This window comes from Periplaneta americana, chromosome 8 (assembly GCF_040183065.1).
Source record: "Periplaneta americana isolate PAMFEO1 chromosome 8, P.americana_PAMFEO1_priV1, whole genome shotgun sequence".
Lineage (NCBI taxonomy): Eukaryota > Metazoa > Arthropoda > Insecta > Blattodea > Blattidae > Periplaneta > Periplaneta americana.
In genome coordinates this window covers 30,335,117-30,359,881 of record NC_091124.1, presented here as the reverse complement: position 1 = coordinate 30,359,881, position 24,765 = coordinate 30,335,117, and the positions used below count along the sequence as shown (strand labels likewise).

Sequence of the window (24,765 nt, the reverse complement as noted above, 5' to 3'; positions counted from 1 at the left end):
TTGTACTTTCGATATCGTATTCTTTTGAAAAAATTAACACCTTCTTTCCGCTATTGAAATATGAAATACATAAGGTTTATATATTATTTTCATAAAATATATATCATATTCTATAAACTCACCTTCCTGGATCTTTCGGAAGAAGGATAACTCTAACCTATTTTTCTTACAATTTATAGTGCTACAAACGTCTCCTTGTCCCATATTATTATTCAAATTATTGTATTTTAGCCATTTACATTTATTACAACCGATAACGAACATTTCACAGTTTACATAGCTTTTCACAAAAATGCGAAATACGGTACAGTCAATGCTTTTTCGATCTAGACCAGGCCATAATGTTTGTTCGGGTTTTCTATTTCAGTGTATGGAGCTCAGTGAAATATTATATTATAACTTTATTGCTTATCATTGCTAAGCTTTATTTAGTGTAATGTGTCCATAAGTTCCGTTTACTTCTTGTTGCATAATATGTTGCAGAAATAATTACAAAACTGTGTTATTTTAATGTGAAGAGAATTTTACATGTTAACATTATCTGTTCGCGTCAACATTTCAAGTTTACAATGGAAGCTATTTTGAGGCTTAATAAAAAAGAATTTATGTTGTGATTTCAATTTAGCACATCTACCTTCCTTAATTTTAGACAAAACATTTACCATACCACTCCTATGAAATTAGTGTACGTACAATTGTGTTATTTCGTCTCTTATGTAGTAGATAAATACAATAATTCAGTACTCAATTGTAGTTTTGAAATACAGACAAATTGAATGTCCGGGGTATCATACTTGACATTATTCTTAATTATAATGTATGATTGCGAATTTAGGAATATAAGTTAAATATAGTAAACATAACCTATAATTTTCATATGGATGGCAAGGCATTGGAGATCACTAAATTTAGAAAGAAAGAGGACAACAGGTACAGTAAACATAACCTATAATTTCAACATATGTAAATATCCGTGCGGTGCAATTGAAGATTATTGAATCGTGCATAAATGAATGTACAAGAATTTCGCAATATTTAATCGAAACAAAGGCAGGTATTACACATACGAACAACGTAATTTTCACACCATAAATAATATTACATCTTCACTCTCAAGTGAATTATGTCTAAAGTGTCTCATAATCATTATTTTAAATGTTATTAATGGAATTACAATACATTTTAGAGAAACATATGTTACTGCTTATGCATTCCAACTAATTTATATGGTTGAAACGCCGCCCTTCGTGATCGGGTTAAGCGAGTTACATGGTCTGCCTTACGGCCTGTATCAGATCACGATGACTGTGGCACAGTCTATTGTTCCTAGTACTCACAGCGCTCCAAGCGGCTAGCAACTATCGCGAGATTTGCAAAAAATCATCCCAAGCTTTGTGACTGTATATAGTAGACTGTGGTAATACAGCAAAATGTAACAAATTATATCGCAATACAGCATCTTTGTATTTTATACTTGTTTGTTAATTCACAAGATAAATGTTTATTTTTGCCTGGAGTGTCGGTCGCTCCTTAATCCTGACATCAGTTCCAGGATGTGGTGAGATAGCCTGTACATACATTAACAGTTTTTCATATTATACTGCGCAATAATTATTTACAACTACGAGTGTTTATTGAATAATAACATATTATTTTAAGTGTACATTTTTCTCAAAGTCTGGCACTAAATACAACGTGGATTGAAGGACTACAACTTTCTAATTAGTATCAAGTTACTTTATGATGTAGGCTACTCATATTAATCTATTTCGTACCGTAAAATGGGTAAATTAAGGCAGGTATATTTACCTTTTTTTGAGTACCTACGCACAGAAATATTCGATTTAGAAAAGAATAATAATTGCTTATGACGTTCGGTCCTTTCTTATTACCGCATTTTCCATTATTATCTGTTTCTATTGTATCTTTTCTATTTTAACTGCTAATTTTACTCCGTGGACGGCAGTGGTGAAGCGTGGCGTCAAGATCAACGCATGCACTATGCAATTACATATTTTAATTTCTCTCAAAAAAGTGGGCATGACTAGACATTATTCCATATTTATTATTATTATTATTATTATTATTATTATTATTATTATTATTATTACTTACTTACTTACAAATAGCTTTCAAAGTACCCGCAGGTTAATGTCGCCCTCACATAAGCCCGCCATCGGTCCCTATCCTGTGCAAAATTAATCCATTCTCTATCATCATATCCCACCTCCCTCAAATCAATTTTAATATTATCCTCCCGTCTACGTCTCGGCCTCCCCAAAGGTCTTTTTCTCTCCGGCCTCCCAACTGACATTCTATATGCATTTCTGGATTCGCCCATACGTTCTACATGCCCTGCCCATCTCAAAAGTCTGGATTTAATTATTATGTCAGGTGAAGAATACAATGCGTGCAGTTTTGCGTTGTGTAACTTTCTCCATTCTCCTGTAACGTCATTCCTCTTAGCCCCAAATATTTTCCTAAGAACCTTATTCTCAAACACCCTTAATCTCTGTTCCTCTCTCAAAATGAGAGTCCAAGTTTCATAACCATACAGAACCGGTAATATAACTGTTTTATAAATTCTAACTTTCAGCTCTTTTGAGAGCAGATTGGATGACAAAAGTTTCTGAACCGAATAATAACACATATTTATTCTGAGTTTAATTTCCTCCCAAGTGTAATTTATATTCGTTACTGTTGCTCCAAGATATTTGAATTTTTCCACCTCTTGGAAGGATAAATCTGCAATTTTTATATTTCCATTTAGTACAATATTCTTGGACACGAGACATAATCATATGCCTTGTCTTTTCGGGATTTACTTCTAAACCTATCGCTTTATTTGCTTCAAGTAAAATTTCTGTGTTTTCCCTAATCGTTTGTGGATTTTGTCCTAACATACTCACGTCATCCGTATAGACAAGCAGCTGATGTAACCCGTTCAATTCCAAACCCTGTCTGTTATCCTGAACTTTCCTAATGACCAGGCAGCGCATTTTCGTTCCCAAACGTACAGCGGATCGAGTAGTTTCTTCTGGTAGCTACATCTATTATGATACATCACGTGGATGCTTAAGCAAGATCGAATTGCAAGCAGGTACGCATGAAGTCATAAAATAATAATGATGTAATGTATTATAAATATACCCCTGTAACGTCATATGACGTAGAAACAACACTCTCTTAGTTTAAACAAATTTCATGTGATGTTCATAAAAGATTTGCATTTCATAACCTCAGAATATATGTTTTCGTTCACTGCAACGGGATAGGTTTTGATAAACGAATTATTTGTATATATTGTGTAAAATATAAATATTGATAATTTGTATATTGGTTTTTGTTATTATTATTTTGTCCCTGTAACGTCATGTGACGTAGGAAAAAACATTTTCTTAGCTTAAATTTTTACTGGCAGTTATGGTAAAAGATATGAACGCTCCCAATTGCCGAGGTTATATCAGCATCGCCGGTGCGCCGGAATTTTGTCCCGCAGGAGTTCTTTTACATGTCAGTAAATCTATTGGCATGAGCCTGTCGCATTTAATGCCATCGACCTGGCCCGGGATCGAACCCGCAATCTCGGGCATAGAAGGCCAACGCTATACCAACTGCGCCAACCAGGCCGACTGTATGTATTTTTTTATTATTTTAGTAGATTATTTTACGACGCTTTATCAACATCTTAGGTTATTTAGCGTCTGAATGAGATGAAGGTGATAATGCCGGTGAAATGAGCCCGGGGTCCAACACCGAAAGTTACCCAGCATTTGCTCATATTGGGTTGAGGGAAAACCCCGGAAAAAACCTCAACCAGGTAACTTGTCCCCAGGCCACCTGGTTTTGCGGCCAGACGCGCTAACCGTTACTCCACAGGTGCGGATGACTAGGTATGTATGTATGTATGTATGTATGTATGTATGTATGTATGTATGTATGCATGTATGTATGTATTTATTTTGCACCTCAATAATTGTGAAAAATCGTTACCGCCCATTCTTCCGAAATCATCACGGTTATCTGAACATAACATTCTGGTTACACATTAGTATTTTTGTGAGTATCTTGTTTCAAAACTCACAGTAATTAACATGCCTGTAATACTGGAATCTGGAAGAGGAGGGTGAAATTTATCATTACTAAACTGCTATGTATATCATATATTTAAATGTGGCTAAAAAAATTATTGGGAGTGTTCAAAATTGATTTTCTGTTTGCTTGCTAACAAAGAACTTCTACATTAAGGTACTTCAAAATGTTTTATCTGCAACTTAGAATTTCGCGATTGAAGTAACGTAATGCCAGCTAAAGTAACGAGCAGAGTGCGAATTAAGATTTCTGATGAGGGGGGGGATAGAATCCTAGATAGAGAATACCACACATAAAATTATTATTATTATTATTATTATTATTATTATTATTATTATTATTATTATTATTATTATTGCGACTCAATGCTTGGTCGCACTGAGTTGATCATAATAATAATAAATGATATCCATGAACAGGCTTAAGATAAGATGTGTAATTCCTAAATTATTGATTGTTGTCAGCTTGTCGGTGATGATAATGCATCAATATTATTTCTTTGCTTACTTTACACGTTATAAAGTATGCTCGTACTAAAGTAATTATATTTTGTGAGGGGATAGAAGTTATCTCTGGCAGGGATGTTAATATGAATTTATGAGAGGGGGATAACTTTCCAAGAAGAGGGATAAATTCCCCCCAACCCGCGTTATTTCTCACTCTGAACGAGTGATTTTGAGAAGACCATAATAAATAGTGTGATTGCAGTCTATACTGGAGTACTTTGAAATAAATTACATTACAGGCCGAAGAGCACGGGGCAGAAGACGAATTGTGCCTGCAAGTTATCGAACTGTCATCTGATTCTGAAATCAGTAACTACAAGGCTACCCTGTGCTACTACTATATGAATGGGTTGTTTATGAAAGGACCTAAGTCTTGAATACTAAATTGTTAGCAATTTAAGAAAAACTGTTTACAGACCGAAATTTTGAAATTAAGACTAGAATAAAAATTGTATAATAAATTCTACCAGTGGCGGCTGGTGCTTCAAAATTTTGTTCGTTTACTTTCTTACTACAAAATATTAGACCTATCATGCTACAGTCGTAAAAATTTGCGAAAACTCACCTATTTATTTCCACAATGTTTTCCCAGAAGAATCTCTTCGTGGTGTCATTCGAGTGTATCCGTTCATAAATGAAATGAATATTCGCACTGAACTTTCAGTTATTTATGGCACTGACGAGTTCAGAAAGATTTCAGGCTGTGTGTCTCTAATGGAATTTTTCAGAGACAATTTATGTTCAACTTTCTGCGAGTGTACAAAATTACTAGAAGTTTTACTAACAATCCCTATGACGATTTCAGAGGCTGAAAGGTGTTCACCCACTCTCTTCCGAACAAAACACAAGGAAAACAGGACAAAAAGATTTTCTTATTTCACAGCCACATAACCACTGAAACCTCTCGTACGCGTCAGAATTGAATTTTCTGTTAAACGACCTGGTTTTGGTTTTCACGCACTGCGAAATTTCAAGGTTCGGAGTCGACCTACCAAGAAATCTCACACTTCTCTTCTAAGCTGAGCGATGAAAATGGATGTTCTATAAAGATTGAATTCTATTCATCTTAACTATGGTCTATTTAATATAGTAGAATAACACAAACAACACAATTTACTAAAACAGCTTCTTACGCGTCACCACGTGCTCTCAACCAACTCGACTCAAGTAACTGCAGTGAAAAGGAATTCGGAAAGCAAAAACACCATAAAAACAAGCTCACCCTCTACCCTAAAAAAAACTTGTTTCGCGCCTAACTGCGGTCGTAGGGCGGACATGTTCTGTCTCCGACTCATTGTCACTCATCAGGTCTGTGAGCTACTGCCATCTGTTTCCATTTTCAAAGCTCGTTTACCTCCCTGTTCGTTTATCAACAACTTAAATCCATGCTGGACAACACCCCTCTCATCCCCTCGCCCCGAAGAGATACCCAAGATCAAGCCAGTCTCCATAAGAAGTACGGTCGTTTACTTTGGCAAGTCAATGATGAGGCTCCTACAAATGATTATAGTTGGATGAGAAACTTACTACAGCTGATGATACTAATCGTGTACTTACTTGTTAGACTACAATAATTAACTTGTATTTTAAACCAAAATATCCGTAAATTATTTTAGGTGTAGCGCAAACTTGTTACAAACTTAAGGAGCCGCGCCTGAATTCTACTAAACATTAGAGTGTGAAACTTAGTCCTCTTCATATCTAAATCGATGTATCTACACCCTAAGAGTAGTTATTACATTACAAACTCATTTTCACAAAATTAGCGACATAGGCCCTTTCATAAATAACCCATTCAACGTCTTTGACTCTGCGTAAGGAACACATCACTCAAACTTTTATACAAGTTTATTATGAGAATTTAGGATATGATGATAAGTGAAGCCTTTACCTAGATGCCGCTTACGTGAAATTGCAATAATTAGTTGTATTTAGCGCCAATCTGACAACTTACATATAACTATAACTGTTTGCAGGTTGGCAACTTTGGATGTCATTTTGGATGAAGTGGAGTATTAAATGGTCGCCAATGCAATGATTTTCTCACTAGATCTGGTGTATTCTCGTGTTTAACGAGCAAAATTGAACAAATATAGATATTTAGTGTTTTTTTCCCACAGTGACAAAATAATCTCTTTTTACATTAATAATATATCAATATAGCGATTTTTATGTGCTTGCCATAGCTTAACGCTTCTACCCTATTTCGTACCGTCTTTCCAAGAAATCAGTTGGCAACCTTTGTATTAGACATGCCTGTTATCATGGCAGTACATTGTATTGAATATGTATTCACATATTTTATTTAAATTAATTTTATTCACTTTTACCATTTTCTTGTCAAATGCTTCGGAACCAACGTACGTACCCCACGGACCATACGTCAAATGTTCATTTCTGTAAGTACCTAATTTATAGTTGTCTAAATGAATTTGTGCACAATGTTAGGTTATGTTATAATGACATTTGACATTAATTATATTGTGTTTATTTTTTAGAAATTGTACTTAATACTATGAATATAAACTAAATATGACGGGACATAATTTTCATGGTAGAATTAAAAGTGAATGTTCATTACGCAAGCGATTAATAATTGTATAAACAGTGAGTACTGTAACGATTTATAACTAACCTAATTTTTTTCACAGACCACTGGAATTTCTTAATTGTGAACAGCTAATAGATCATAAAGGTAATAGGACTGCTAAGGAGGATCAGGGAGGATACGGATGTGTTAAGGTAAGTTACTTTGAGCTAGGCTGCGCATGTATAGAGTTTAATTTCATGTTATTTTCTCTCATTTTCGAGAGGTTTTTAATAGCTAAGATTCAGGTGATGAAGTACCTAAAGAAAACATGACCCAGATAGCGAAATAGATGTGTAATTCCTGCGGTTATAAATTAAGTGTACTTCTGTAGGTCTAATCATAGTTACTGGTACATCTCAGTCAATCAAGATTCTGCTACCCAGGCCCCACTTTCTCTATACTGGATGCCTTCTGAAAACAAATCACTTCCTTTCTAAGTGCTGAGAGAAAACAAATATAGTAATACAAGAATTATAAACAGAATTGCATTTCAGTGTCAATTTTGGGTGGAAAAATTAATAAAAGACACGAAACACTGTAACATAAACAATATGGGAATATCTGCGTTCATTATACAGTATGCATACATAGAACGGAAAGGCAGTCAAGCATTAACTAAAGCTCTAACTTAATGTAGGAGAATTAGTGTGCTTACAGTAAGAATCATAGGCATCGATTTTGAGGAAGCAAGACACTTTCTGTCTCCTCCTTACAAAGTTTCAATAATTTTGTTGCCACTCTCGCAGATACTTTATAAATCCCTGTCTGCTCTGCTAAACGTCTCAGAGACTTGCGTGAGTATGCTCTAATGCCGCACCAATTTCATCCAGATTTTCCTGCGTAAGAACACGGCACTTTTGTCGTCTTTTTCTGTCATTTACAAAATCTGTTTCATTGAATCTCGCGGTACAATTTATTGCTGTCCATTTCTACTTGGAGAAGGTTTGGTTTGAACAAGACCAAAATCAAAGATGTCGTTATCGTTGCTCTGCGTGGGTCATTAAGCTTGCTCCATCACACCTTCCTTGTCAATAACAAGAAGGAAGATACTATCCCTTAGTATTCACCTAAAGCTTATTTGTATGTATTTATTAAACACTACAATTGGGTATACACCCGGTGGCAGTGATATATAATATACAATAATAACATTACAATAAATATTAGTAAAACTTACAATAATTGCAGAAATAAAAAAAAAAAATAAAATAAATGTAAATCTTATTCTATCTATAATTAAATAGATGCAATAAACCTAGGACTATAAATGAAAACTATGCTATAATAACCCCTACAATAAGCAAAAGTAAACCTAACTAATAAGTAGGCCTACTTCTATTAAATCCAACTATTTCTTATTAATTTTTCATATATTTGTTTATAAATTGTATTATTAATAAATTAAAATAATTGATATTGTTAGCTATGCTCTGTCTGTAGTAGCAGCCTATTTATTGTAAATTTTTCATATTTATTTGTTTGTAAAATTGTATTGTTAATAATTAAAACACGCAAAATTGTTTGCTATGCTCTGTCCATTAGTGGCAGCCTGTAAATTCGGGGGGCAGTTATTGTTCATATATAATCCAGGTACATAATTTCGTCTTCAATTCCATTAAGAACGTCGAATTGTGCCGTCATTTTTTTGGAACTTGACCCTGAAAAATTCCACATAATCACTCTATCATGAGTGGTTAAGTTTTGCCTCGGTAAACTACCACGTTTAACTTTGATCATGATTGATGCACTGGATACTGAGGCTGAACATGGTAAAATGCGAACTTAACTGCAGTAAGGTTTTGATCAAGAATGGTGCACTCGGCCATTAGAGCAGCATGTGGGACTTTCACTGTTGTGTCATATTGGGGCATGTGACAACCTGATACTAGCACAAGGTGTTTTCCTCGGTCAAAATCTTATTATCGTAATTGTTTATTTACAGTTTGGCGGTTATAGATATGAAGACGTAGAGAAGGGAAAGAAGAATTGTACAGTTCTACAGGACATTGAATGTGAAGGAGAAAGAACTTTTGGAAGAGATGGCTTCCCATGTATCAGGTAAATGGGGAATCAAACTACTAGCACTTATTCATACTTTGGGCTATTGGCCAACACAAGTGAAAGTCCTGAGTAAATGTCATTGTAAGCTGCAGTGGGAAATGATTATAGCAGTGTATTCAATTGAATGTAGGTCATGTAAAGAATGTGGTACAGTAGGGGCTCGATCATCTGGACACTCAGTAAACTGAAGGACGCAGTAGTCTGAACAGGCTCGAGAGACCCCCCCCCCCCTCACTTGTTGTATACATGTCCAAACATGGAAACAGTTTAACGAATTGTTGGTAATATTTTGTCACATTTTATATGAAAATCTTGGAAAAACCTTTCTCCAGACTTAGTGTCAGATAACGTCCCTAGTGTCCAGGATAACGAGTTTAGTCTTAGCGCACTTTTACTAAAGTTGGCGCAAGACAACAAGACCATCACTGAAGATGAGGCTCAAGAGTGGACATTTGGGGGCTATGATGATGCGATACAGCACCAAGAAATTTTGACTGATGAGAAAACCGTGCAAACTGGCAACAATGATGAGAAAGCAGCGGCAGATTTTCAGGGGATGCATGTCTTCTCTAATATTTTACCAGAATACAACATTACAGTATTAATTCCAGCTGAATTAAGATCACAGACAAGTTATAGCAAATGACGAACATTTTTCTTTTTATATTAATTTTACTATTCAATATGACTCCTAGCATATGCAGATGATGTCGCCTTAATTGCAAGAACAAAGGCAGCATTAGCACGATCATTACAAGAATTTGAAGAAGAAGTAAGAAAGTTAGGTTTGGAAATAAATGAAAGTAAAACTAAATACATGAAAACTTCTGGAAGATTGGTGGAGATGCAAGATAATGTTATATTTTGTCAACATGAATTTAAAACTGTACAAGTTTGATATACTCAGGCACACTGATAATAAATAATAATGACATAATGTCAGAAATAAAAACAAGAATAATGGAAGGTAATAGGTGTCTATTTGGGCTTGGAAAACTATTAAAATTTAGCTTACTATCTATATTTGCGAAAAAAATCATTTACCAAACCATTATAAGGTCGGTAGTCATGTATGCCAGTGAAGCTTGGGTTTTAACAACAAATAATGAAAATATTTTAGCTGTTTGGGAAAGGAAAGTTCTCAGAAACATATATGGACCTCATTTCGAAAATGGTCAATTCAGAAATAGAACCAATAAAGAGTTAATGGAAATGTACAGAGAGCCGAGCATAGTTCCCTTTATTAAGAGAGGCAGACTCAGATGGCTGGAACATCTTGAGCATATGCCAGAAAACAGATTATCTAAATGAGCACTATATGACACCCAGGAGAAGAGGATGACCAAGGCTGAGATGGCTTCAGGACGTGGAGAATGATCTGCGGTGAGTTGGATGTAGGAGATGGAGACAACGGGAGCAAGACAGAGACGAATGGTTTCAATTAATTGACGAAGCCCAGGCCTTTATGGGCTGTAATGCTACATATGAATGAATGAATTCAGTATGACTAAGATGTAAGTTATATCAACCCGACCACATCCAGTTGGGAATGAATGTGTGTGAATGAAGTAGCCACCAAAACGTTAAAATATGGTGTTCACTTAAATCGGCTACAACTTGCCATTTAACTCTTTGAAAAATATTGGAGTGCAAGAGGTCAAATAACTTTATTGTCAAACGCCTGGCATTAGAAAACAACAACTTCCAGTTGGTGATGCTTGCTCACTATAGAAAGTACAGGACAGCAGAGACAACTATATGACTCTCCTTGACAACAGCAGTTAAACCAATAAGAGAGCTGATTAACGGAGTGTTTAAACTTAACTAGAACCCATGAAAGGAGGTGAATTTAGTCTCAGCTGTTTTCGGCTATGTCCGGCTGTATTGGCAAACTCTATCTCTTTCTCTTTCTTTCTTCTTGGTTTTAGAAAATCACGTCATGTATTGTTAATTTTCTCTCCTTGAATAGAAGTTTTGTTTTATGTTGCCAGATTTTTTTCTTGTGTGCTGGTATTCTGTTATTTTTTATTTTGTGATACGAGATATAACTTATTTATACAGTACGATATATTAAAATTTGATAACACAATCTCAAGGGAAAAAAATTAAACTCTCTGCATCATAATCCACAGTTAATTCCTGATTTACCACGCAAATCGTCTGTAGTTGCATTTAGATTGGCAACAGGCCATGACTGTTTGGCCAAACACCTGCATGGAATTGGAATATATCAGTCCCCTAACTGTCCATTGTGCAACTCAAACCAAGAAATGAATTCGGAACACCTCAAAATCTGTGCTTCAGTGGCTGGCCATGAAAATATCTTTGAAAAATATTGGAGTGCAAGAGGTCAAATGAGTTTATTGTCAAACGCTTGGCATTAGTAAAAATTGCTAGTTTAGAAATAAATGCGGATTTGTTTCTAGTTTCTTCTAGTAGATGTTCAGTATGTTGTGGCCTATTTGATCGGTTTGTGAAGAAAGAGGATCGTCAAGTGAATTTGCTGTATAAGTAATTATGTAATAGTAATGAGGTACGTGACAGGCCCTATATTTTTAATACATAAAATGTAACCTCTCGTCAGTTACGTTTTGGCCTGGTCAACTTTCAAACCCACTGTCCACCACTGTGAGGAAGAAGACAATGATGACATTAAGCTCACTGCGAAAATGCTTCGGAAGCAGAGGAAACTTTGAACATAGCTTTTCAATGAGCTGAAGAAAACAGCAAGGTTTTGGCATGTTTTATCGTACATTTATATGTATTGTATACACATTAAATAAAAATATTTCTTTTTTAAGAATTCAGTCTTCTTAATGTATCCAGCTGTTTGCTGACAACATAAAGTCCACTATAGTCCACTGTAGTCTATTCAGTTGTTGTTTTTCACGAGAAATGAAGGGTATTTTGATCGGTGTTCATTATAGATGCCTGTTGCTAGTAGCCAGAGTTGGGATGTAGTCAATATATACTGCAGGGCTGTGTCTTCTGCAACTGGTATTGATGAGTTTAATATACTTCTTTTGTGGTTTATGTATGGACGTTTTTGAGAAATGAAATGTAGAATGCACAAAGTTTCCTTTGGAAAAAATAGATGCTAATTTGGAAAAAGTACATGCTAATTTCAGAAAAATAGATGCTAAATATTCAGATCCCTAGGTATTATTAAATAAAGACATGAAGATTTAAACTTCATAACATTGTAAGCCACTCTTTCTCAACCATAATGTACACCACGCCTACCATAATATAGATATCAGATATTTCTGCAGCACTATAAATTTACAACATCTATTACCCTTTCATGAAGTATGGGAAAAAATATAATACTTTTCTTTTTTGTTCTGACGTAATATTTACTTGTAAAAACAAATACTCAATGCTGGTTTTTTTTTTCAGGTACAGTGGACACTACTTCGCCACGACTCTTATCTACAGTATTTTGTTAGGATTTCTAGGAATGGACAGATTCTGTCTAGGACAAACTGGAACAGCTGTTGGGAAACTTCTGACCTTAGGTGGTGTTGGAATTTGGTGGATTGTAGATATAATCTTACTAGTGACAAATGGATTGCAGCCAGAAGATGGAAGCAATTGGAATCCCTACGTGTGATCTCCCAACCTCTTTCAATTATCATATTCATTACGGTGAAAAGTAATTATATTATTGCGAATTTTGTCAGCAGTGGAAGTTAAATTTGTATACTTATGTAACATTTTAACATAAAATAAATTGGTTTATACGAGGAAGTTCTTTATTATATGTAATTTTGTGTAAAATGACTCATACAGAGAGAACATTGAGGTCATCATTTCCAGAATTAAAAGAGAAACCGTTTTCAAGTTGGACGTATGAGACGAAATGAGCTTATAAGGATAGGAGATCGACACTACATTTACATATTGAAATAGCAGATGGAGGAAGACAAAATATGAAATTTAAATTTGCATGGTATAAGAAATATCCTTGGCTAACAGGGTGCTCTGAGACAAATAAGTTATATTATTTTACTCTATTTTGTTTGGGAGTGAAAATGAGCGGCTATCTTCTTCTAGGGTCTGTGTGACAAAAAATTTCAATAGAAAAGCCAAGACGTATGGCTTTTAAGGAACCCGGAGGTTCATTGTCACTCACACATAAGCCCGCCATCAGTCCCTATCCTGATCAAGATTAATCCAGTCCCTACCATCATATCCCATCTCCCTCAAATACATTTTAATATTATCCCCCTCTCTACGTCTCGGTCTCCCCAAAGGTCTTTCTTCCCCACGGTCTCACAACTAACACTCTATATGCATTTTTGGATTTATCCATACGTGCTACATGCCCTGCCAATCTCAAATGTCTGGATTTAATGAAGAATACAATGCGTGCAGTTCTGTGTTGTGTAACTATCTCCATTCTCCTGTAACTTCATCCCTCTTAGCCCCAAATATTTTCCTAAGCACCTTATTCTCAAACAGTCAACCTCTGTTCTTCTCTCAACCAGTAATATCAATCAATCTTCTTAATGTATCCAGTAATAATTGTTTTATAAATTCTAACTTTCAGCTTTTTTGAGAGCAGGCTTGATGACAAAAGCTTCTCAACTGAATAATAGCAGGCATTTCCCATATTTATTCTGCGTTTAATTTCCTTTCGAGTGCCATTTATATTTGTTACTGTTACTCCAATGCACTTGAATTTTTCCACCTTTCCAAAGGATAAATTTCCAATTTTTATATTTCCATTTCGTACTATGTTCTGGTCACGAGACATAATCATATACTTTGTCTTTTCGGGATTTACTTCAAAACCTATCTTTTTACTTGTTTTAAGTAAAATTCCCGTGTTTTGCCTAATCGTTTGTGGATTTTCTCCTAACATATTCACGTCATCCGCATAGACAAGCGCCTGATGTAACCCTTTCAATTCCAAACCTTGTCTGTTATCCTGGACTTTCCTAATGGCATATTCTAGGGCAAAGTTAGAAAGTAAAGGTGATAATGCATCTCCTTGAAGTCTCTGGAATCTTCTATGCCACATCAATAAATTTAAGAATCCAGTTATATTGTCAGACTCCAAAGCAGCTATTCTATCAATAGTCTCTAGACACACACCTTCATCTTAAACAGCAGAAATAACTAAAATGCTCTCTCAATTAATAACACTCAATAAAAGAATTGTATTGCAATGGATACCATCCCATTGTGGACAAGAATGCGGATGCTTTAGCAAAGAAGGATAGCACTGCTACTTACAGACCTGTTACTAAATCTGTGCATTATTCTGTGAAAATATTTATTAAATCTACATACTTAGACTTCAACAAACAAAATTTGGTAACACAATCTCAAGGAAAAAAATGGAACTCTCTGCGTCATAATCCACAGTTAATCCCCGATTTACCACGCAAATCGTCTGTAGGTGCATTTAGATTGGCAACAGGCCATGATTGTTTGGCCAAACACCTGCATAGAATTGGAATATATCAGTCCCCTAACTGCCAATTGTGCAACTCAAACCAAGAAATGGATTCGAAATACCTCAAAATCTGTGCTTCAGTGGCTGACCATGAAAATATCTTTGAAAAATATTGGAGTGCAAGAGGTCAAATGACTTTATTGTCAAATGCCTGGTATTAGAAAACAACAACAAAAACTTTTATACTGATGATTTTATTAACATACATATTATATTACATTCTGTCTCTACCTAATAACATTAATGATGAATTGTGATGGTCACAAAAATAATATTCGACTTCTTTTTATAAGTAAATACATACAAAATTGTCAATTGTCTGCGGAACAGATGAAATTTTATAGAACATTCTTTGTATAATCAAATAAATCATAAACACTGGACATACATAAGTGAGTTAGTCATTTGTCTATCCACTAGAGACCATGGTAACCTGTTTTAGTTTCCATTTAGATCCCACAATCCGTTTCAAGATGTACGAGCAACAGCCAGAAGAGGTGTGTCGTGAAAAACAAGTCACATATGAGCCTTGTTGTCAGTATCTTGGAGCACAATACCACATCACACATTGGACAGTTTTTGGGCTCATGTTCGGTGCCCGTGGCACGATCCCACGAGAAACTTTAAATCAACTTAAACAATTTAAAATTTCTGATGCAACGATTGATGCCATAGGATCTCATGTGTTAAAATCATCCTTAGCTATAATTAGTAATCATTTGTACCCAACAAACTTTTATTGTAAATGATTTCCTATGTTTTCATATCATTTATCTTAATGTTTTCTTTTTCCTTTCAAATTGTCACACAATTGGTTTTCATGATTATTCTTTATGAATTGATTAGTAGGCCGATCTATTCGAACCCTTATTTAGGGTGGCTTTTTTCATCATCGTCGTTGTCGTCTTCCTAACAAGTATTAGGCCAAGTGGCCTGTTACGGTCTCAAACTAGAATTTTCAGTCCATCTCTTCTTTGGACAGCCTAGAGATCTTTTGCCATACAGATGATAATGAAACAGTGCTTTTGGAATTCTGCATCGATTCATTCATTCGAGATGACCCTTCCACTGAAGTTGATATTTGCTGATAAACTGCATAATGGGTTCTATTTGAAGTTCTTGCATTATGTCTTCATTTTTTTATGATCCCAGCGAGTATATCCAGCTGTTGCTCTCATGAACCTCATCTCACTTGCTGTTATTCTACTGACATCTTTATTCTTCACAGTCCACGCTTCACTACCATAGCTTAATACTGGCTGTGCTAAGGTTTTATACAAGCCTATTCTTGTGTGTCTTTGTACTAGTGAAGGTTTCATGATTTTATTAATGATGCCCATTGTTTTATTATATTTACATATTTTTTCAGCAATATCTACTTCATCATAAGGTGATAGTGTAATGCCAAGGTAAGTGAAGGTATTTACTCTTTCTGTTATTTTATTATTCAAACAGATTTTACTTGGTACAGGGAATTTCCCACAAAATGACATGATTTTCGTTTTTTCAATATTAATTTCCATGTTATAGTTTTCACTGACCATATTTAAATTGTGTACTGAATATTGTAAATCATCTTCAGTTGATGCCATGAGAACTAAATCATCAGCGAAAAGTAAAGCATCAAGCTGCAAATTTCGATTAATTGGAATAAATCCATGGCGTGTCTGTCGCCAATCTTGAATGATTCTATTTATTTATATATATATATATATATATATATATATATATATATATAATGAACAGAAGTGGTGAAAGGCCACAGCCTTGTCGTACTCCACTATAAATAGGTCGCCATTGTGAAAGTTTATTGTTGCTTCGAATTGCTATGATGGTTGTTTTATATATGTTGTAAATATTTTGTATAATCTGTTGAGGCACTTGATCATCTGCCAAAATCTGAAGTAATTTATTCCGATTAACTTTATCAAAAGCCTTTTTAAAGTCAATGAATGCCATATACGTTTCTAGATTAGGCGGCTTTTTATTAAAATTATATTACACTACTAGATTGGAATGTCTTATTTTAGGAGCTCAGATAGGGTAAACAGTTTATTGGTCATGGAGAAGTTTGGTAACTTTAACTGTGTAAAACGTTGAAGAACTGTTAAACAGCAGAAATCAATGCTCAACATCGTCATTTAAGCCGCGATGACATATTTCAGGCAATTGATATGATTGAAAATGGTGGAACATAAGCTGATGCAGAGAAGGCTCTGAATACTGGAAGTGGCATAATATCAAGAATGTGAAGTCGATATCGCGAATTTGGCAGTCTAGAAGGTGGAGAGGTGAACCCAGAATTACAACTGCCTCATAAGATAGATTTCTGTGCCTAAGAGCCTTGAGAGAAAGGACTTCAACTGCTAATATATTAAGAAATGCGTTCCAGATTGTTGGGAATGTGGTTGTATCAACCCAGACTGTTAGAAATAGTTTGCATGCAAGAGGTTTTAATGCCCGTCGTCCTTTGAGATGTCCAGCTATTCGACGTGGAAATCGAGAAACTCTTGTTTTGTGATGTCAGCAATATGGTGATTGGGCAGATGATCAATGGAGTCAGGTTCTCTTTACCAATGAATCACGCTTCGGTTTACATCCAAATTCCAGAAAAATACACTTAAGGCTGGTTCACAATAAACCAGGAACGAGAACCAGAATGAAAACGAGAAGCAGAGGACGTGAATATGAAAATTTTTGATTCACAATAAACCGAGAACGTAGACGACTATGCATATCGATATGCATGTCAATAATGATATGTAAAGTCGATATTACGCATTCTGATGTTATTTGTGTATAATTGACCAATGGTGTTCTCTCATGAGTACAAGGCAGCCAACATAAACACAGGTTAACCAACTTCGAAATTTCAACTGAAACATTTCATTAGGTACAGTACTATAAATATGCGCATGCATCTTTATTATCACAACCTATTTTAAGTCTACCATAACGTAAAATAATTAGAGAAGAAACATTTGTAATAGAACAAAAATCAACACAACAGTAGTTACTGAATTGAAGCATGAATATGTAGTGTGTAATACAACCAATACAGTAATAAAATATGATTCGCTTCCGATCGGTGTTCAAAGATGCAGCTATTGAAAGCCACGTATTCTCCTTCATTTTCTCATCTTTATACGAGGTGCGCCGCTTATCGTAAACGTGAGGTTTTTCCTCAACACTTAGAATCTCATCAAATACAACTTGCTCCATGATGCACAGCACAGAACAAAATAATGCATAGGTTATGTCACGGTCTTCTTGCTACAAAATATATGACGACAAAATAGCTTTTAGATGGCAATAGAATGAATCTAGTGGGCTGTGATCGGAAACATGAACGCCAAAGTTGAAACTTGGCCAACTCTCCGTTCCCGATCCTGGAGTCCGGCAAGCTTTTCGTTAATTGTGAATGCTCACATTTAAATGCACACATTTTAACAATTTTACCGTTTTCGTTCCGATTCTCGTTTCCAGTTTATTGTGAACCAGCCTTTATGGAGACGACCAGTAGCAGCAGAAAGAATAAGATATGTATAAGAGGTTCACAAATTCCAAGGAGGTTCTTTGATCGTTTTAAAAGAATAATGGCACGCAGAAAAAGAGACCTTGTTTTAGTTGAGCATTAGGGGAAAATCGTTACACTGAAGAAATTTTGCAGCCTATAATCCTTTCTATTACTGAAGAAATTGGTCCTGAATTCCTTCTGATGCAAGACAATGCCACAGCACAATGTCAGAACAACATCAGAACGGTTACATTATTACGTTAGTCTCCGGATCTTAATCCAATTGAGAATCTGTGGAATAACCTTCAAAAGAGGATTCCAGAGGACATTTGGAACACTGAGATTCTAAATCAACTGAATTTAAATACTATTATAGTCACAATCATGCCATGGTATGAAAGAAAAATTTCACAACCTCGAGCGGGAATCGAACCTGCGACTTCCTGTTCTCCGGTCAGGCGCTCTACCGCTGAGCTATCGAGTTCGTCTCACGCCAAAGGCTTGGAATTATCCTTTCATACTGGCGACTCTGTCCATAGCGTCTGATCTAGTCAGCACTGCTTATGGGTTTGAAAGAAACTTTACAAATGTAATCTTCATCTTACGTCACCAAACATCGTAAGATGAAGATTACATTACTAAATCAACTGTTCACAAATCTCCAACTTCACTGTTCAAGTTGAAATCTTTCATCTCATCCTAATGCCAAGAAGGTGTCGAGCAGTACTAAATGTAAGAGGTGATGGTACTTGTTATTAATGATAGAAGTGTTGTTATGAAGAAGGAGAAAAGAGCAGTATTGTAAATGAGTTCATATCAATGTAATAATGTCAAACTAAAACGCTGGTTACCATGCTCTCTAGTGGATTTTTTTTTTATTTTAGTAGGTTATTTTACGACGCTTTATCAACATCTTAGGTTATTTAGCGTCTGAATGATATGAAGGTGATAATGCCGGTGAAATGAGTCCGGGGTCCAACACCGAAAGTTACCCAGCATTTTCTCATATTGGGTTGAGGGAAAACCCAGGAAAAAACCTCAACCAGGTAACTTGCCCCGACCGGGCTAGACGTGCTAACCGTTACTCCACAGGTGTGGACTCTCTAGTGGATTGACAAGTGAATAATTCACTTATGAATGCCCAATGTTTATGGTATATTTGAGTTTACAAAGAATTGTTTATAAAATTCCATCTGTTCTTTAGACAAAAAATAATACAAGTAAAGAAGAAATATGTAAAAAGTATATTGTTTTTTATTGTTCACTTTAATACTTCATTAAAACTGTAAAACTTTCTAAAGTTAAAACGTTAAAAGTGTTACAATTTTTATTTTAAAAGTAATGTACCTTTATGACAGATGGGCCCCGTTTCAACACCAGTGTGGTGTCATCTCCAGCATACTTCGAACTACTGCTGCTCCAGCTGGTCTTGATTTCTGGTGTTTGCTTTCGTCAGTGGTGGGGGTGGGGTTGTGTTGCTCTTATGGTGGGGGATGGTTGTTTGTATGTCATGTATTATGAGATCGAATAATGTATGTATATTGAATTGTGCGATGAAAGAGTAATGGAACGGAGAAAAATTCTCTCCGGCGCCGGGATTTGAACCCGGGTTTTCAGCTCTACGTGCTGACGCTTTATCCACTAAGCCACACCGGATTCTACCCCGGCGTCGGAAGAATCGTCTCAGTTTTAAGTTCCAACTCTTGGGTTCCCTCTAGTGGCCGCCCTCTGCACTACATCATAGATGTCTATGAACCTAGGACTGAAGTCCACACATGTGCTGAGGTGCACTCGTAATGAGTGACTATTTGGCCGGGATCCGACGGAATAAGCGCCGTCTTAAATCACGAAGTGATTTACGCATATCATATATATTGAATTGTGGGTGTCTTATTGTGTGCTTGTATATTTCTTATTGTTGTAATATGTGGAAATACTACACATCACACCAAAAAGTCCACAATTAAACATACTAGAACAATAAGAAATATACAGGCACATAACATACCCACAGCATATACATACTTAATACACAATAATTACAATTCAATCAATCAATCAATGGCGCTTCAGCTCGTATTTGAGCCATGGTCTCCCCAACTGCTATCCTCCATTCTTCTCTATTTCTTGCTGCTTCTTTCCGGTTCTTTATGTGGAACAGGATCACAGAGTTCTTTCCAATCATGTCTTCCCATCGGCTTCTGGGTCTTCCAACCAATCGCTTATACAATTCAATACACATACATTATTCGATCCTATAATACACGACATACAAACAACATAAGAGCAACACACCTTCACCCCAACCACTGACGAAAGCAAACGCCGGAAATTAAGACCAGCTTTAACAGCAGTAGTTCGAAGGACATTGAAGATGACACCACACTATTGTTGAAATGGGGTTCGTCTGTCATAAAGGTACATTAATTCTGTGGTGTTCGGGTAAAGGGGTATAAGTCTTTTTTGTGCAGATGGAATTTTGTTCCCCAGATGAACACACAAGTTAAATTATACAAGTGGGTGTGCAAAAATCAAAGAATACTAGCAGTTGATGTGTTTTATTTGTGTATAAAATTATTTGCAATAAGGGTTCCAAGTTTAATTTTCATTTATCTTCGAATTCATTTTTATGACTTATCTCCCTTTACCCAAACACCACAGAATCACCTTTTTTTTGAAACTGTAATAAAAAAATCGTAACACTTTAATGTTTCAATTCTAGAAAGTTTTATAGCAAAAATTGTATTTCTTCTCAAAAACGAATAATACAAAAGAGTAAAATTTTAACATATGAAAAGTTGCTCAAAACTTATGATCTCATACATCAGTATTTACCTAGTAAATAACCAACAAGCGTAATTACACATAACATGATGGAGTGATATGGGCTAATGCTTGTAGCACTTGAAACCTGAAAATGGCTCTCTAACCAAGCTGCGATGTCAGAGTTTCTTTCTTTGTACCAGTTCAAATTGTCTTCAGCAGTTTCCAGGGCAGTTTTTGCAGCAGCTTCACCAGATCCGAATTCATTTGTATTTTTTTCAATAAATCCCTGAAACTGCAGAACAAAACAATAACAATTAGAATGGAAAAGAAGACTGATATACAGAGAGATCCACTGAAGTTCAAACATATACTTTCTAGGGATCAATGTTCTTTTTTTTTTATTTCATTTTAGTAGGTTATTTTACGACGCTTTATCAACATCTTAGGTTATTTAGCGTCTGAATGAGATGAAGATGATAATGCCGGTGAAATGAGTCTGGGGTCCAACACCGAAAGTTACCCAGCATTTGCTCATATTGGGTTGAGGGAAAACCCCAGAAAAAACCTCAACCAGGTAACTTGCCCCGACCGGGAATCGAACTCGGGCCACCTGGTTTTGTGGCCAGATGCGCTAACCGTTACTCCACAGGTGTGGACAGATCGATGTTATCTGGGCTAAAGGGCCGTCATCTGTTGGCGCTGTTGCTACCATACGTTTCATCTGCTGCTCCGGCAGACATCATCAGTGGTGTGGCACACGGGAGCGCAAAGATCTCCTTAGTGTGCTGGGAACGACTGGAACTGTGGCTGGTTGCCTTGCGGTATTTAAGGTCGGGATGGATCGTGGCTCGCCGTTGTCGCTGCGGTCCGCACCGGTGGTCGACATGTTGTGATGAGCTGTCGTGTTCGGCTGTTGTATGAATGTTTTAATGCATAACAACAGACCACGGCCCTTTAGCCCGGATAACATTGATTCATATGACGCCGGCCATGAAAGCCTACATTCCAAGATATACTTTCTAATTTCTCATTACAGCGAGTTCTGCAAACTATTACACAGTATGTTGTTCATATTCAGTATCTAGAAGTCAATTTATTAGGGAATGATATATATGAAAAATAATAATTTTAGTATTAGTCTTTCAGTGCAGTCATTTCTACTAATTTATTTATTTTTTTTTTATTTTATTGGGTTATTTTACGACGCTGTATCAACATCTAGGTTATTTAGCATATGAATGATATGAAGGTGATAATGCCGGTGAAATGAGTCCGGGGTCCAGCACCGAAAGTCACCCAGCATTTGCTCGTATTGGGTTGAGGGAAAACCCCGGAAAAAACCTCAACCAGGTAACTTGCCCCGACCGGGATTCGAACCCGGGCCACCTGGTTTCACAGCCAGACGTGCTGACCGTTACTCCACAGGTGTGGACTACTAATTATTATTGGGCAGATTTTGTTTATATTGAGTAACGGTATCTATGAGTCAATTTATCAGGAAATGATGCACATGAAATAGATCGATAATAACTTTTAGTCTCTCTGTATACATAGATTGTTGTACGACCTGGAACTTTTTACATCCGGGAATCTTTCTTCCATCGCTATATCAATGACTACAGGAACCAATAAACGGACCATGAATTATTATTTTCAGTCATCTTTTTTTTTTTCTTTATAATTGGTTATTTTACGACATTTTATCAATTGTTAAGATTATCTAGTGTTTGAAAGAGATAAAGGTGGTAATGCCACGAAATGAGTCCAGGTTCCAGTGCCGAAAGTTACCCAGCATTTGCTCTTAATGGATTGAGGAAAAACTCCAGAGAAAACCTGTTGACAACTAATACTGCAAATGGATACTGAATACTGAAAATCAACTTTGAACTTGATTAATCGAGTGTGTTAACATGTACGAATCATGAATAAATACCATTGTTCAGTAGAATACGCAATGTTGAGTTGCTTTCCAACATAATTGACAGACACACCCAAATACCTTCATCGATCAATTAACTAACCTAACCCGATTTCTGCGTACGAAAAAAAAAATTCACGAGCTATACATTGGCTGAAATATGAAAGTCATATTTGCAATAATTTTTCATCTAGATTTTCTGACGAGAAATTAAACATAAACAGCAATAAACTGCTTACTTCACTTATCAGCCTAAATATTTCGCTTCATGTTACATTCTGTATGAAATCTGAGATTTTTATAGATTGATTTATTTACCTTCTTAAATTGTTCATCCGTTGTTATACGAGATGCTATTCCAGTAATAATCCTACCAAGAGAATTCATGGCGGTGTAACTGAGGAAAAGAACACCATGGATTATGTGTTAGTAAATCCACCCATTCATTTTTGTACTCTAGAATGTGTACTTAGATATAAACGTACAACATAGTAAAAATGTTAACTAAAAATCCCCTCAACCAGTTACGTAAGATTGAGATATTACAATATAACCACTCGTGAACAATTTCTAAACTTAAAAAATGCGTGAAAACGCATAACATTTCTCTCTCTAATTTAAGTTTATAAACTTTAATTAGACTTATTTGAAGTTGTTAACTTTTATTTTAAATTGTAGTACCAAATATATAACAGAGAACACTTTATGTGGAGTCTATTGAATTGCAAATTGTAGGCCTATTACGTAACTTACTAGTCTTTAATTTTTATAAAGTTATCAATAAGGAAATCCAGTGCCACATCAACTCCTTCTGCTCTGCTGTACACTGCGGAGAACACAGACTGAGAGTCCTGCAGTCTTATTCCAGAATTTTCTGTGATGGATTTCATCAGATAACTGTAGGATGAAAAGAATAATATGCTTAAATCCAGCAGGTTATATTTCCGGATGAATAGAAGCATTAGCTGGAAAAAAAAAAGTCACTGCCATCTACATATCTCTGAACAAACCACGAGGAATAAACATGTTCCTTCTTCTGCGAATTGAATAATTGATATACTGGTGCCGTGTCTTATATCAACAATAATGATTAGCATAGTGTGTATACTGGAAACAAAAAACACTGAGCTGTTATTGCGATGTTATAGCATAGAAACTTATTTGGTGAGTGACATTATTATTTTTTCATTAATAATAGTAGTAATAGGTAATAGTAACAATGACGACGATAATAATAATAATAATAATAATAATAATAATAATAATATAGTAAGAATGATATTAATAACATAATAACAATAATAATGTGACAGCTACACCGGGGTTCGAACGTGTATCCGTAGGTCGCTTAGGTGTGGTGGCGAGAGGAGCGTCTGGATGCTGAGAGGGTAGAGGGGCAGTGTACTACTGCGACGCGCGAGGGGAGGTTGCGCGCGCATCTGGTGCTTGCCGAGAATTGAAGGAAGCAAGCTGCTACGTGCGGAGTGAAGGGGGGGGACGGACCCTCCCGAATCTTCCAGAAGTCCGTTCGAAGTGGAGATATCCAGATAATTCGAGAGGACACCCGTAGAAATTTCTCGTAACTATGGTTTAGCTATAAAAGAAGAAACGCGAGCGAACTTGAGCAGTTTCAGTTTATTCAGCCAGTCAGTAAGCTAGCGTTGTGAACAGAGCAAGCCAGCCAGTCTTGTGTACCGGAGTTCGACTTGAGTGTGCGTCCGCAACTGTGTCAGCATCCGAAGGCCTGAGTTCGAGTGCAGTGGACCGCAGTTGGAGGGACCTGAGTTCGAGTACAGTGGACTGTCTCTGAAGGTCTGGGTTCGAGATTCTGTGAACGCGAGTGACTGAGCT

The 24,765-nt window shown here is 36.0% G+C and overlaps 2 protein-coding genes across 2 annotated transcripts in view; one reads left to right on the top strand and one right to left on the bottom strand.

Annotated features, from left to right (window-relative positions):
• The first annotated feature begins 6,828 nt into the window (after positions 1-6,828).
• On the top strand, positions 6,829-12,995 carry amrt (TM2 domain-containing protein 2 amaretto). The gene is made up of 4 exons (XM_069832688.1): positions 6,829-6,997; positions 7,250-7,340; positions 9,131-9,246; positions 12,649-12,995. The coding sequence occupies exons 1-4, from the start codon at positions 6,885-6,887 to the stop codon at positions 12,860-12,862; spliced, it is 534 nt and encodes a 177-aa protein (XP_069688789.1). The 5' UTR covers positions 6,829-6,884; the 3' UTR covers positions 12,863-12,995.
• Positions 12,996-14,888: 1,893 nt separating this feature from the next.
• Positions 14,889-24,765, bottom strand: part of LOC138704609 (aminopeptidase N-like) — a 60,369-nt gene continuing 50,492 nt past the window's right edge. Inside the window, exons 13-15 of the mRNA XM_069832687.1 lie at positions 23,668-23,811; positions 23,233-23,311; positions 14,889-21,288 (exon numbers count right to left, since the gene is read on the bottom strand). Coding sequence (XP_069688788.1) covers positions 21,055-21,288; positions 23,233-23,311; positions 23,668-23,811 — 457 coding nt within the window. The 3' untranslated portion in view covers positions 14,889-21,054. The remainder of the gene's footprint in view (positions 21,289-23,232; positions 23,312-23,667; positions 23,812-24,765) is intronic.

What these genes read in the sequence shown, in the direction of transcription:
- amrt (XM_069832688.1), top strand. Translation starts at nt 6,885, where the DNA reads ATGTATTCACATATTTTATTTAAATTAATTTTATTCACTTTTACCATT. An exon ending in TACGTCAAATGTTCATTTCT is followed by an intron (nt 6,998 to 7,249) that starts GTAAGTACCTAA and finishes TTTTTTTCACAG; the next exon opens with ACCACTGGAATTTCTTAATT. An exon ending in GATGGCTTCCCATGTATCAG is followed by an intron (nt 9,247 to 12,648) that starts GTAAATGGGGAA and finishes TTTTTTTTTCAG; the next exon opens with GTACAGTGGACACTACTTCG.